General features: G+C 37.4%; 1 protein-coding gene across 3 annotated transcripts in view; it reads left to right on the forward strand.

Moving 5' to 3' along the window:
- Nucleotides 1–13,368, forward strand: part of UHRF1BP1L (UHRF1 binding protein 1 like) — a 116,009-nt gene that overhangs the window by 37,998 nt on the left and 64,643 nt on the right. For all 3 annotated transcript variants that reach the window (XM_033220932.1, XM_033220931.1, XM_033220930.1), the window contains 6 exons: nt 60–222; nt 5,076–5,114; nt 6,185–6,276; nt 9,745–9,934; nt 10,783–10,923; nt 12,447–12,617. In XM_033220932.1, coding sequence (XP_033076823.1) covers nt 60–222; nt 5,076–5,114; nt 6,185–6,276; nt 9,745–9,934; nt 10,783–10,923; nt 12,447–12,617 — 796 coding nt within the window. The remainder of the gene's footprint in view (nt 1–59; nt 223–5,075; nt 5,115–6,184; nt 6,277–9,744; nt 9,935–10,782; nt 10,924–12,446; nt 12,618–13,368) is intronic.

Here is a 13,368-nt window from a genome sequence, read left to right on the forward strand (position 1 = left end):
ATGACTCTGGAGTGTACTAACTGACACATAAATAAATGTCCATGTATCTTCTCTTTCAGATTTACCAAAAATTTATCTCCTGACAAGATAAATCTAAGTACCCTTAAAGGAGAAGGTGAACTGAAGAATTTGGAGTTGGATGAAGAAGTGCTCCAGAATATGTTGGATTTGCCGACATGGCTTGCTATCAACAAAGTTTTTTGTAATAAAGCGTCCATCAGGGTGAGACTTTGATATCTGTGGCTTGATATTTGTAGAAGGACTTTTATGTTTTCTTTCTATATTTTGGCTCTATCTTTTAAAATACTTAATTTTAGATAATTCTGTAAAAACATTTTTATTAATATAATTTCAAAAGAAAGATACCTTTGCATAAAGTTGTGCCTTATATTTAAAGGCATATATTAACTACTTTATAGGTCTTAATTTTTGTTTAAATGTGATTCCATTAATATTTTAAAATTATTAATTTGTTAATAATTGCATCCATTTGGTACATGTTCAAAGATAGTTTTTTCTTAAGTTTTATTGTTAAATGGGACAATCTAAACTTGTAGTGAGCTGCTGGGCATGGTGGCTCACACTTGTAATCCCAGCACTTTGGAAGGCTGAGGTAGGCAAATTGCTTTAGCCCAGGAGTTTGAGACTAGCCTGGGTAACATAATGAGACTGCATCTCTACTGGCAAAAAAAAAAAAAAAAAAAAAATAGCCCAACATGGTAGCACATGTGTTTGTAGTCCCAGCTACTTGGGAAGCGGAAGCAGGATGATCAGTTGAGTCTAGAAGGGTGAGGCTGCAGTGAGTCATGATTGTGCCACTGCACTTCAGCCTGGGTGATGGAGTGAGACCCTGTCTCAAAAAAATTTCTAAAAAGTAGTGAGTAAACACTTTTTCAAATGAAGACATGAGAACTAATAAATTTGCAGTTTTATCCCTTTTCTTCATTAGTTTCTTTTTCATTTTGAGATTTTTTTTTTTTTTTTTTGAGACGGAGTCTTGCTCTGTCACCAGGCTGGGCTGCAGTGGCGTGATCTCAGCTCACTGCAACCTCTGCCTCCCGGGTTCAGGCGATTCCGCTGCTTCAGCTTCCCAAGTAGCTGGGATTACAGGCACCTGCCACCATGTCTGGCTAATTTTTTTGTATTTTAGTAGAGATGGGATTTCACCATGTTGGCCAAGATGATCTCAATCCCCTGACCTCGTGATCCACCCACCTTGGCCTCCTAGAGTGCTGGGATTACAGGTGTGAGCTACCGTGCCTGGCCCATTTTGATAATTTTAAGGGTTTCTGTTTACTGTTAGTATCATTCCTATTATTATTATTATAACTTGTTATTCTACTTACCTTTTTTTTTTTTTTGAGACGGAGTCTTGCTCTGTCACCAGGCTGGGCTGCAGTGGCGTGATCTCAGCTCACTGCAACCTCTGCCTCCCGGGTTCAGGCGATTCCGCTGCTTCAGCTTCCCAAGTAGCTGGGATTACAGGCACCTGCCACCATGTCTGGCTAATTTTTTTGTATTTTAGTAGAGATGGGGTTTCATCCTGTTGGCCACGCTGGTCTCAAACTCTTGACCTCAGGTGATCCACCACTCACCTCTGCCTCCCAGCATGCTGGGATTACAGCATGAGCCACCATGCCCGACTGACTTCTACTTATCTTTAATCATATGTCAATTTGTGTCACTTATTGGTCTTAAAGATGAGGCTTTGTTTAAGAGTTGTCTGCTTAGTTGAAATACTGCATGCTGATTGTTCCATAAAACTAAAATTTGGGCTCCTGAGAAAAGATTATAGAAAAGTTCCTATATCCTTTGGTGGTCACTTTTAATTTTTGTTCTACCCTTTGGAAACCTAAATATCTGCAAAGACTTGACACTTTTATTTTAGTAATTTTTTTTTTATTTCGATAGCTTTAGAGATACAAGTGGTTTTTGTTTACATGAGTGAATTGTATAGTGGCGAAGTCTGGGATTTTAGTGCACCTGTCACCTAAGTAGTGTACATTGTACTCAGGAAGTAGTTTCATCCTCACCCCTCTCCTACCTTACCCGCCTTCTGAGTCTCCAAAGTCCATTATGCTACTCTGTATGCCTTTGCATATCCATAGCTCACCTCCCACTTAAAAGAACATGTGGTATTTGGTTTTCAATTCCTGTTACTTCACTTAGAATAATGGCCTTCAATTCTTTTCAAGTTACTGCAAAAGACATTATTTTACTCTTTTTTTTATGGCTGAGTAGTATTCCATGGTATTTCTGTACCACATTTTCTGTATCCACTCATAGGTTGATGGGCACTTAGATTGATTCCATATCTTTGCAACTGTGCATTGCGTTGCATTAGACATATGTGTCCAGGTGTCTTTTTTTTTTTTTTTTTTTTTTAATAGGATCATGTTTGGAATGAGGACCAGAGTCTTTTTGATATAGTGATTTCTCTTCCTTTGGATAGATACCCACTCGGTAGTGGGATTGCTGGACCAAATGGTAGATCTACTTTTAGATCTTTGAGAAATTTCTATATTGTTTTCTATTGAGGTTGTACTAACTTATATTCCTACCAGCAATGTATAAGCATTCCTTTCTCATCACTTCCATGACAACAGCTATTGTTTTTCAACTTTTTAGTAATGGCCATTCTGACTGGGAAAAGGTGGTATCTCAATGTGGTTTTAGTTTGCATTTCCCTTATGATTACTGATTTTCAGTATTTTTTCATGTGGTTGGCCATTTGTATATCTTCTCTTGCAAAATGTCTGTTCATATCCTTGCCCACTTTTTAAAAGGCTTATTTGTTTTCTTCTTGCTGATTTGTTTGATTTCCTTGTAGATTCTGAATGTTAGTCCTTTGTCAGATGCATAATTTGTGAATATTTTCTTTGTCAGATGCATAGTTTGTGAATATTGACAATCTGTAGGCTGTCAGTTTACTCTGATGATTATTTCTTTTGTTGTATAGAAGTGTTTTAGTTTAATTAGGTTTCATTTATTTTTGTTGCATTTGCTTTTGGGGTCTCAGTCATAAATTCTTTGCCTAGGCCAATGTTCCGAAGAGTTTTTCCTAGGTTTTCTTCTAGAATTTTTATGGTTTCAGATCTTAGATTTAAAGCTTTCATTTATCTTGAGTTAATTTTTGTATACAGTAAGAGATAGGGATCCAATTTCATTCTTCTACATGTGGCTATCCAATTTTTCCAGCACCATTTATTGAATATGGTGTCCTTTCTCCAGTTTGTGTTTTTGTATGCTTTGTCAAAGATCAGTTGATTGTTAGTATTTGGCTTTATTTCTTCCTTCTCTATTGTGTTCCATTAGCCTATGTATTTAGTTTTCCATTGGCCTGTGTATTCTGTTCAGTGGAACAGAATACTTTGCTCTGTTCTGTCCCATTGGTCCATGTGCCTATTTTTTTTTTTTTTTTTTTTTGAGACGGTGTCTCGCTCTGTCGCCTGGGCTGGAGTGCAGTGGCTGGATCTCAGCTCACTGCAAGCTCCGTCCCCCCGGGTTCACGCCATTCTCCTGCCTCAGCCTCCGGAGTAGCTGGGACTACAGGCGCCCGCCACCTCGCCCGGCTAGTTTTTTTTTTGTATTTTTTAGTAGAGATGGGGTTTCACCGTGTTAGCCAGGATAGTCTCGATCTCCTAACCTCGTGATCCACCCGTCTCGGCCTCCCAAAGTGCTGGGATTACAGGCTTGACCCACCGCGCCCGGCCCATGTGCCTATTTTTATACCTGTTCCATGCTGTTTTGGTTAGTATAGACTTGCATAATTTGAAGTTGGGTAATGTGATGCCTCCAGGTTTGTTCTTTTTGCTTAGGATTGCTTTGGCTATTTGGGTTCTTTTTTGGTTCCATATGAAGTTTAGGGTTGTTTTTTCTAATTCTGTGAAAAATGATGTTGGTACTTTGAGAAGATTTGCATTGAATTTATAGATTGCTTTGGGCAGTATGGTCATTTTCACAGTATAGATTCTTCCAGTCCACGAGCATGGGATGTATTTCCATTTGTTTATGTCATCTATGATTTCTTTCCACAGTGTTTTTAGTTCTCCATGTGGAGATCTTTCAACTCCTTGGTTAAGTATATTCCTACGTCTTTTTTTTTTTTTTTTTGTAGTAGTAGTAGTAGTTATTGTAAAAGGGATTGAGTTCCTGGTTTGATTATCAGCGTGGTTTTTGTTGGTTTGTAGCAGTGCTACTGATTTGTGTACGTTGATTTTGTAATCTAAACCTTACTGAATTTATTTATTAGATCTAAGAGTCTTTTGGAGGCAAAACTTGACATTTTTAGTACAGGATATATTTCAACATTATATATTTGATGTTTCCTACATTTTGTATTAATGGCCTAACTTTTGTATTTGTCTTGAATATTTACAAAATGATTGCTCAGAATTCTAGGATTAAACAGGTTGTTAAATGGACAGAACACTGATTATGTTTTGCTGGGAACTCTTCGTTTAAATTATGATATTAAGATTTGTTTTAAGGATTGTTAAAAAAAGATATTTAAAATAACCTGAAATTGGCCGGGCGTGGTGGTGCACGCCTGTAATCCCAGCACCTTAAGAGGCTGAGTTGGGTGGATCATTTGAGGCCAGGAGTTAGAGACCAGCCTAGCCACCATATCAAAAACACTGTCTCTACTAAAAATACAAAAATTAGCCGGGTATGGTAGCACTTACTTGTAATCTCAGCTACTGGGAGGCTGAGGCACGAGAATTGCTTGAACCCAGGAGGTGGAGGTTGCACTGAGCTGAGATCATGCCACTGCACTCCAGTCTGGGCAACAGAAAGAGACTCTGTCTCAAAAAAAAAAAAAGAAAAAGAAAAAAGAACTTACAATTTCTAATCAAAAGATGACTGAGAAGATATAGCTAGTAATAATTTCTTATATAAAATGGGTTCATCTGATTTCAAAAGTATGAGTGAGTTGCTCAGTTTATTTTGTAATTTAAGAAAAGTGATTTTATATAATTTGTTGTGTCTGTCCTATATTAATATAACACCTGTATTGATTACTGTTTATATTATTTTCTTCTTAGTGATACATCTTAAAAATTTTTCATTTGTAGATCCCATGGACAAAACTGAAAACACATCCCATCTGTTTGGTGAGTTCTGAAGCCTCTTTAGAAATAAACATTTATATATATATATACATTATCTAGCTACTCTGTTCATAGTAAACTTTTGTTTCATGAAAATATAGTCTGGATTTTTCACCAGTTAGCTTTCATTTTATTTTGATAGGACTCAGATTTTTCATCCTTTAAATGAGAAGTTTTAACGTTAAAGTAGGAGCATCTTTAAAAGTGTTTCAGGTCTAGAATACTATGTTCTAAATTGGCATAGTATTTTATTGCATCATTTAACTATTTGTTGATGTACTGTGGGATTATTCTTTCAATAACATTTGATCCAGACTGTCTTTGTTTCTCCTTTTACTGATCTAGTAAATTATGAAATATGTTCTTTAATATACTTTGCTTTTTAAGGAAAGTGGAAGAAATTCAATCATTTGTTTGTTCATTCATTTAAAAAATATAATGATCAAGAACATGAATAAGACAAGACAGTTTCAAATAATAATAAATGCTATATGTGAAATAGAGAATGAAGAATGACTGGAGTTGTGTTAGTGATGACTATTAAGGACATTAGATCTTTCTTCAGGGAAAAAAGTATCACCCTGAGAAAGAACTTTTTCCATTATGGGAGTGTTTTTTTTTTTTTTCACATTTCCTGCTTATTTTATATTTCCCATAGTTTTGTGTCTCATAACTCAGATCTTAGATTGTGATAAGCTTTTGAGGGTAGTTCAGTCCTATTTATTAATATATAATTTTATCAATGAATATATCTGGGAGTAGAAATACTGTTTTCATGAAATCTGATGATTTCAGTAGTTAATGGCTATGTCTTAATTCCTCCCCCCTCCATACACCTGTAATACACACAGTTTTTCCACTAGATAATAAATGCCTTGAGAACCGATTGAGTGCTTTGTGTTTTTTTGGCATTTGTCTTTTTAGACCTGTAAAGAGACACTTAAATGACTCTACTCACTTACTGTTTACTTTCTTCCTAAGGAAAAATTAAAGAGAAAATGATCTTACATAATACTTTAATAATATACGTAAAATAAAAAATCTAATTGTTTACATTTTAACGTTTTTATTAGTCCCTGGATAAAGTAATAATGGAAATGAGTACATGTGAAGAACCAAGAAGCCCTAATGGCCCATCGCCAATTGCAACTGCTTCAGGACAAAGGTAAGCTACTTCTGTTAATCTGCATGACTTGGCCGGGCGCGGTGGCTCAAGCCTGTAATCCCAGCACTTTGGGAGGCCGAGACGGGCGGATCACGAGGTCAGGAGATCGAGACCATCCTGGCTAACACGGTGAAACCCCGTCTCTACTAAAAAAAATACAAAAATCTAGCCGGGCGTGGCGGCGGGCGCCTGTAGTCCCAGCTACTCGGGAGGCTGAGGCAGGAGAATGGCGTGAACCCGGGAGGCGGAGCTTGCAGTGAGCTGAGATCCGGCCACTGCACTCCAGCCCGGGCGGCAGAGCGAGACTCCGTCTCAAAAATAAATAAATAAATAAATAAATAAATAAATAAATAAAATCTGCATGACTGCCAAAGGGAGTTATTTTCTATAGTCAACTCCGTTATTGGCAGTAACAGTACATTAAAAAAAAAAAAAAAAAAAAGCCTTAACCTCAAATTGCCTCTTTTTCAGTCAGCTCTCCTATCAAACATTTTGCAGTTTTAGTTATATACATTGCAAAGTTGCAGATTTGACTTTTAACTTCCTTTATTCATCTTGTTTTCCTTGCTATTATTAAATAATAGTGATTAATGGCAGAGCAGCAGCAGAAAATGGAAGCAGAAGAATTTAGGCATTCTATAAATAAGAGAGCCTCTGATCAGTTTCTCTGCATATCATTTTCTGTGCATCAGTGGAACTTTTATGACTCTTAAGAGTTAAGTTGGGAGGCCAGGCGTGGTGGCTCCTGCCTGTAATCCTGTCACTTTGGGAGGCCGAGGCGGGTGGATTGCCTGAGCTCAGGAGTTTGAGACCAGCCTGGGCAAAACGATGAAACCCTGTCTCTACTGAAATACAAAAAACTTTATGGGCATGGCGCTGTGCACCTATAATCCCAGTTACTTGGGAGGCTGAGGCAGGTAAGCCAAGATCGTGCCATTGCACTCTAGCCTTGGCGTGCAATGGCAAGACTCTGTCTCAAAAAAAAAAAAAAAAAGATTTTAGTTGGGCTTGGTGCAGTGGCCCATGCCTGTAATCCCAGCACTTTAGGAGGCTGAGGTGGGCGGATCACCTGAGGTCAGGAGTTCGCAACAAGCTTGACCAACATGGTGAAACCCCATCTCTGCCAAAAATACAAAAATACAAAAATTAGCTGGGTGCGGTGGTATCCGCCTGTATTCCCAGCTACTGGGGAGGCCAAGGCAGGAGAATTGCTTGAACCCGGGACCTCAAGGCTGCAGTGAGCTGAGCTTATGCCACTGCACTCCGGCCTGTGTGATGGAGAGAGACTCTGTCTCAAAAAAAAAAAAAAAAGAGTTAAGTGGATGCCTTAAATTATAGACCTTTTGGGTGACTCTAAAATTCATTAAGTTTAAAATGTTTTTGCTTTCCACAGGTTATATTTTGATAGATGAAAATCAGATACTAATAAAGCAGAAGTATGGGGACCATTTCATAAAGCCTTTTTGAAATGTTAGAAGTTATTAAAAATTTTTTAAAAAATATATTGTCTGCTTTTTTGCACTCAGTTAAATTTCAGTCTAGTACTATACATGACTTTCCTACAACAGGATTTCTGCATTATTTTTGCATTCACATCAGTTGTTCACATAGATTTTTAATGTGATTGATGCATCTTCATGTTGCGTCAAATGGCAGCTCTGAACATGTGTAGTATTCTAGGTGTTATGTAAAACCGTTGAAAAACTGTTAAAAACTTTTCTTGAGGATGAATGCATTCATGTGTGTACACAGACATACACTCACTTACTGCTGTTTTACAAAGGTTGAGCCACCTTTATGTTAGTGCATGCCATGAGAATACCTACAGTGCATGCCATGGGAATCTAATGATGATTCATTCCCCTTCTAAGAGTTGACTAAAGGCCAGGTTTATCAGATGTACAGTTTATATTTGGACTACAGATATTAGTGACTGGGAAAAGAGCTTTCATGTTAACTTCTTTGTAATGTAGCATCATCCAGCAACTTCAGATTTTACAGGTTCAATTATGATTTCAGGTTTCATAGAATAGTTGTTGGCCTTTAGGTTCGCTAGAGTCAGAAAGAACTAAAATGAATCATTTTGTCCTTGTATGCTTAGTATAGTCGATAGTGTCTTCTCTAATTCTTGTTTTTATAGTATCATAAGCTTTATAATTTTGACTTTGTAATCATGTGATGATTTAAACTATTTAAATCCTCATATTTTGACATATGGCAGTGTGGTTAATCTGTTTCAGCATTTTCCAGACTTGCCTGATTGTAACAGTCATTTAGAGTGCTTATTAAATCTACAAAGTCTCTGAAGCTCCTTTTCTTGAATTTCTGATTCAGTAGGTCTGGAATGGATATCAAGAGAATGAATACATTCATTGAGTGGTGTTCAGAGTAAAAAAAAATGGAATATAAATATGTAGTTTTGGGTCTCACTCCGTTGCCCAGGCTGGAGTGCAGTGGCACAATCTTGGCTCACTGCAGCCTTGACCTCCCAAGCTCAATCGATCCTCCCACCTCAGCCTCCCAAGTAGTTGGGACTACAGGTGCGAGCCACCATACCTGGCTTGTGTTTTGTATTTTTGGTAGAGATAGGGGTCTCCCTGTGTTGCCCAGGCTGATTTTAACTCCTGGGCTCAAGCAGTCCTTCTCCCTTTGCCTCTCAAAGTACTTGGATTATAGGTGTGAGCTACTGTGCCCAGCCAAAAAGTCTTTTACATTTTAAGAAGAGTATTAAAAAATTGTGCAGCTCTGAGAACCAGAAAAGGTTTAGAGAGTGAGAAGAGTGTTTTTTTAAAAAATTATTTTTAATTTTTTTTTTAAGACAAGGTCTCACTCTGTTACCCAGGCTGGAGTGCAGTGGTGCCATCTCAGCTCACTGCAACCTCCACCTCCCATACTGAAGCGATCCTCTCAGCTCAGCCTCCCAAGTAGCTGGGACTACAGGCATGTGCCACCATGCCCAGTTAACTTTTTTGTATTTTTAGTAGAGACAGGATTTCTCCTTGTTGGTCAGGCTGGTCTCGAACTCCTGGGCTAAAGTGATCCACCTACCTTGGCCTCCCACAGTGCTAGGATTACAGGTGAGAGCCACCATGCCTGGCTGAGAATAGCATTTTTTTTTTTTTTATAACTTATGTCTAACTAGACTAGATTGTTGTGTTTGAGGTTTGTTTTCCTTTTTTTTTTTTTTTTTTTTGAGATGGAAAAATCTCACTATGCCCAGCTAATTTTGTGTGTGTGTGTGTGTGTGTTTTTTTTTTTTTTTTTTTTTTTAGTAGAGATGGGGTTTCACTGTATTGGCCAGCCTGGTCTTGAACTCCTGGCCTCAAGTGATCTGCCTGCCTCAGCCTCCCAAAGTGCTAGGATTACAGGTGTGAATCACCATCCCCGACCAGCAATGTGCAAATATTAATAGAACTTTTAAAAATTAGTTTTGTCATTAATGTATTTTATTTTACTTTGTTTTTCCAGTGAATACAGCTTTGCTGAAAAAGTAGTTGAGGGAATTACTGTTTCTGTAAATTCTATAGTCATCAGAATTGGAGCAAAAGCCTTCAATGCTTCATTTGAACTTTCTCAGCTTCGGATCTATAGTGTAAATGCACACTGGGAACATGGAGATTTAAGATTTACTCGTATTCAGGATCCACAGAGAGGAGAGGTAACATTGTTTTTCTTTCTTTTTCGAATGTTTCATGTAGTGACAAGTAAAAGAGAACAATTAAAGAAATCACATCTCATGGTTGCCTTTTACCTTTGCATTTCTCTATATTACTTTTTTTGGGGAGGGTGCGGGGGAGACAAGGTCTCACTCTGTAGCCCAGGCTGGAGTGCAGTGGCGCAGTCACGGCTCACTGCAGCCTTGACCTCCCTGGGCTGGGGTGATCCTCCCATCTCAGCATCTTGAGTAGCTGGGACTAAAGGCATGTACTACTGCACCTGCCTAATTTTTGTATTTTTGGTAGAGACAGGGTTTTGCTATGTTGCCCAGGCTGGTCTCATACTCCTGGGCTCAAGCTATCCACCTGCCTTGGCCTCCCGTAGTGCTGGGATTACAGGCCTGAACCATTGCACCCAGCTCTCTGTGTTACGCTTAATCATTCAGTTATAAAATGTGCACATTTTAATGCTTTTACTGTAGTAAATCTTTCCATTTAAAGCCCTATTTTAACTTCTCAGCTACTCAGAATTGAATTTTTTAATTCCCCAAACTAAAATATGTTGTTTAGTTCTTTCTTGGTAACATGATTTAATGCATTTGAGCTTTACATTAACTGAATTACTTAGAATAAAAGCATTGACAGCTTTACATATGATGAATATGAATATGAGGATGTGTAATTGAATTTGATGGAATAATACAATTGACAAAAATAAAAGCATGGTGAATATATCTAAAATGTCATGTGAAAATTAATTGAGAATATACATTTGCTTTGTTTTTAAACTACATATTTCTCATTCTGTTTTTTATGAGTAAGTGAAGTTAAATCTCTGTGTTCTTCTTAGGTTTTGACTTTTAAAGAAATAAATTGGCAGATGATAAGAATAGAGGCAGATGCCACCCAAAGTTCACATCTTGAAATTATGTGTGCTCCTGTTCGATTAATAACCAACCAATCAAAAATCAGAGTCACACTTAAAAGAAGGGTGAGTCAACAAGATTACATTTTGGATTCATGTGTTAACTCTTGAATTTGACTTTTCGATTTGTGTGTTAACTATTAGTTAACTATAGGAAATTTTAAATAATGTCTTAGGTGAAATATTGGCATACTACCCGTGGCATATTAAAATAATGCAAAATAAAGGGAGGTATGGTTACTCAGATAATATTTATAGAAAACTGGTATAATGTTCTTCAGTCTTAGGTTTAATAGATTTTTCAAAGGTTTTTTGTTGTTGTTTTTATTTTTATCTTATTTTTTCTTATTTTATCATTTTTTATTTTGTTTTTTTTTTTTGAGATGAGCTCTCACTATACTGCCTAGGCTTGATTGCAGTGTCATGATCAAGGTTCACTGAAGCCTTGACTTCCCAGGCTTAAGTGATTGTCCCACTTCAGCTTCCCAAGTAGCTGGGATTACAGGCACGCACCACCATGCCTGAATAATTTTTAAAGTTATTTGTAGAGATGAGATCTCATTGTATTGCCCAAACTGGTCTTGAGCTCCCAGACTTATGTGATCCTCCTGCCTCTGCCTTATTTTTATTTTTGTTTTTGGAGATGGGGTCTTTCTCTGTTGCCCAGGCTGGAGTGCGGTGGCACAGTCCTAGCTTACTGCAGCCTCGAACTCCTGGGCTCAAGGGATCCTCCTACTTTAGCCTCCCAAGTAGCTGAGACTACAGGGATGCACCACCATGCCTAGCTAATTTGTAATTTTTTTGTAGAGACAGGGTCTCACTATGTTGTCCAGGCTGGTCATGAATTCCTGGCTTCAAGCAGTCCTTCTGTCTTGACCTCCCAAAGTGCTGGTATTATGGGTGTGAGCCACGATGCCTGGCCTAAACATTTTTATTTTTGGTAAATTGAATATATTTCTCAGTTGCCAAATATTTGTTGAACATTTACTGTCTTATAATTTCATTTCTTCTATTGAGTCTTTGAATACAAGCAATTATATAATTTATCAGCTGTAAATGCAAAATTAAGTTATATAAGTGCTATATAATTTGTACAAGGATTTGTCTGTCTTTTGTTACCACTGCATCTCTAGTACTAGGAGATATTCCTTTCATATTATAGGAACTCAGTAAAGACTACCTTTTTTTTTTCCTTTGGAGACAGAGTTTCTGTCTCCGCTCACTGCAACCTCTGCCTCCTGGGCTCAAGCAATTCTCCTGCCTCCGCCTCCCAAGTAGCTGGGATTACACAGGTGTCCACCACCACACCTGGCTGATTTTTGTATTTTTAGTAGCGACAGGGTTTCCACCACGTTGGCCAGGCTGGTCTTGACCTCCTGACCTCAGGTGATCCACCTGCCTTGGCCTCCCAAAGTGCTGAGATTACAGGCATGAGCCACTGCGCCCAGCTGGTAAATACTTCTTGTATGAAGGAAGAATCCATATTTAATTCTATTCAAAAAGGTTTTGAAAACATTTTTTGAATACAAGTGTATTATAAAGTTTATATCTTGGCTTAATTTTATAAAACGTGTTTTTTTCCCCTACAGTTAAAGGACTGCAATGTCATAGCAACGAAGTTAGTTCTAATATTGGATGACTTATTATGGGTTTTAACTGATTCCCAGTTGAAAGCTATGGTACAATATGCAAAGTCTCTTAGTGAAGCAATAGAAAAATCAACAGAACAAAGGAAGAGTATGGCTCCTGAACCTACACAGGTATGCTGTAAAATTAACAGGAAAAATACTTACTTTACATGAAAGTAGTTTAAAAATTAGAAGGATTTGTTTGTATTTTCTTTAAGAAACAGATTGTGAGGCTTTGAGTACAAGAATCTTCTTTATCTAGATATCTTCTATGTAATTTTATATAAGTAGTAGCTATATGAAAACATATTAAATGTATTCGTATCTGTTAGTGATTATTTTGTTTAGAGCTCTGTATTAGGCACTGAAGTTAATGATGACATAAAAGTATTTGATGTTTTAATACCTCTGTTTAGGAAGTTAAAAGAACACAGTTTTAGAACTACTAAAGTAAAAGCAAATGAGGAAAAACCTGGGTAATTATAGTCAAGAGAGGACATGTGAGAGTTAATTGTGCAGAGAATCAAAGCCGTAAGGAATTGCTGAAATTGAACACAAAACTTCTGTTGGAGTTGTCTGATGGCCGGGGCAAGAACAGGGACAAGCATAATGAGCTATTTATCACTTTCTTAAAAGTGATTATTAGTTTGTATGGACCATTATTAGTTGGTATGGAGAGGGAAAGTTTTTCTAGTCTTTCCCAGTAGTAAGTTCTGAGTACCAGTACATCAAGGTCTTTATAGAAGAGACAATGATAATTATAATGGATAATATTTTTAATAATTTTACGCAAAGTGTAAATGAATTTTTATATCTACCTCTAGTAAAAACTAGATATTATAAAATTATACACCTATGAAGCTATTTCCTTGGAAACAGTATT

The sequence above is a fragment of the Trachypithecus francoisi genome, unplaced genomic scaffold (assembly GCF_009764315.1).
Source record: "Trachypithecus francoisi isolate TF-2019V2 unplaced genomic scaffold, Tfra_2.0 Lachesis_group11, whole genome shotgun sequence".
Classification (NCBI taxonomy): domain Eukaryota; kingdom Metazoa; phylum Chordata; class Mammalia; order Primates; family Cercopithecidae; genus Trachypithecus; species Trachypithecus francoisi.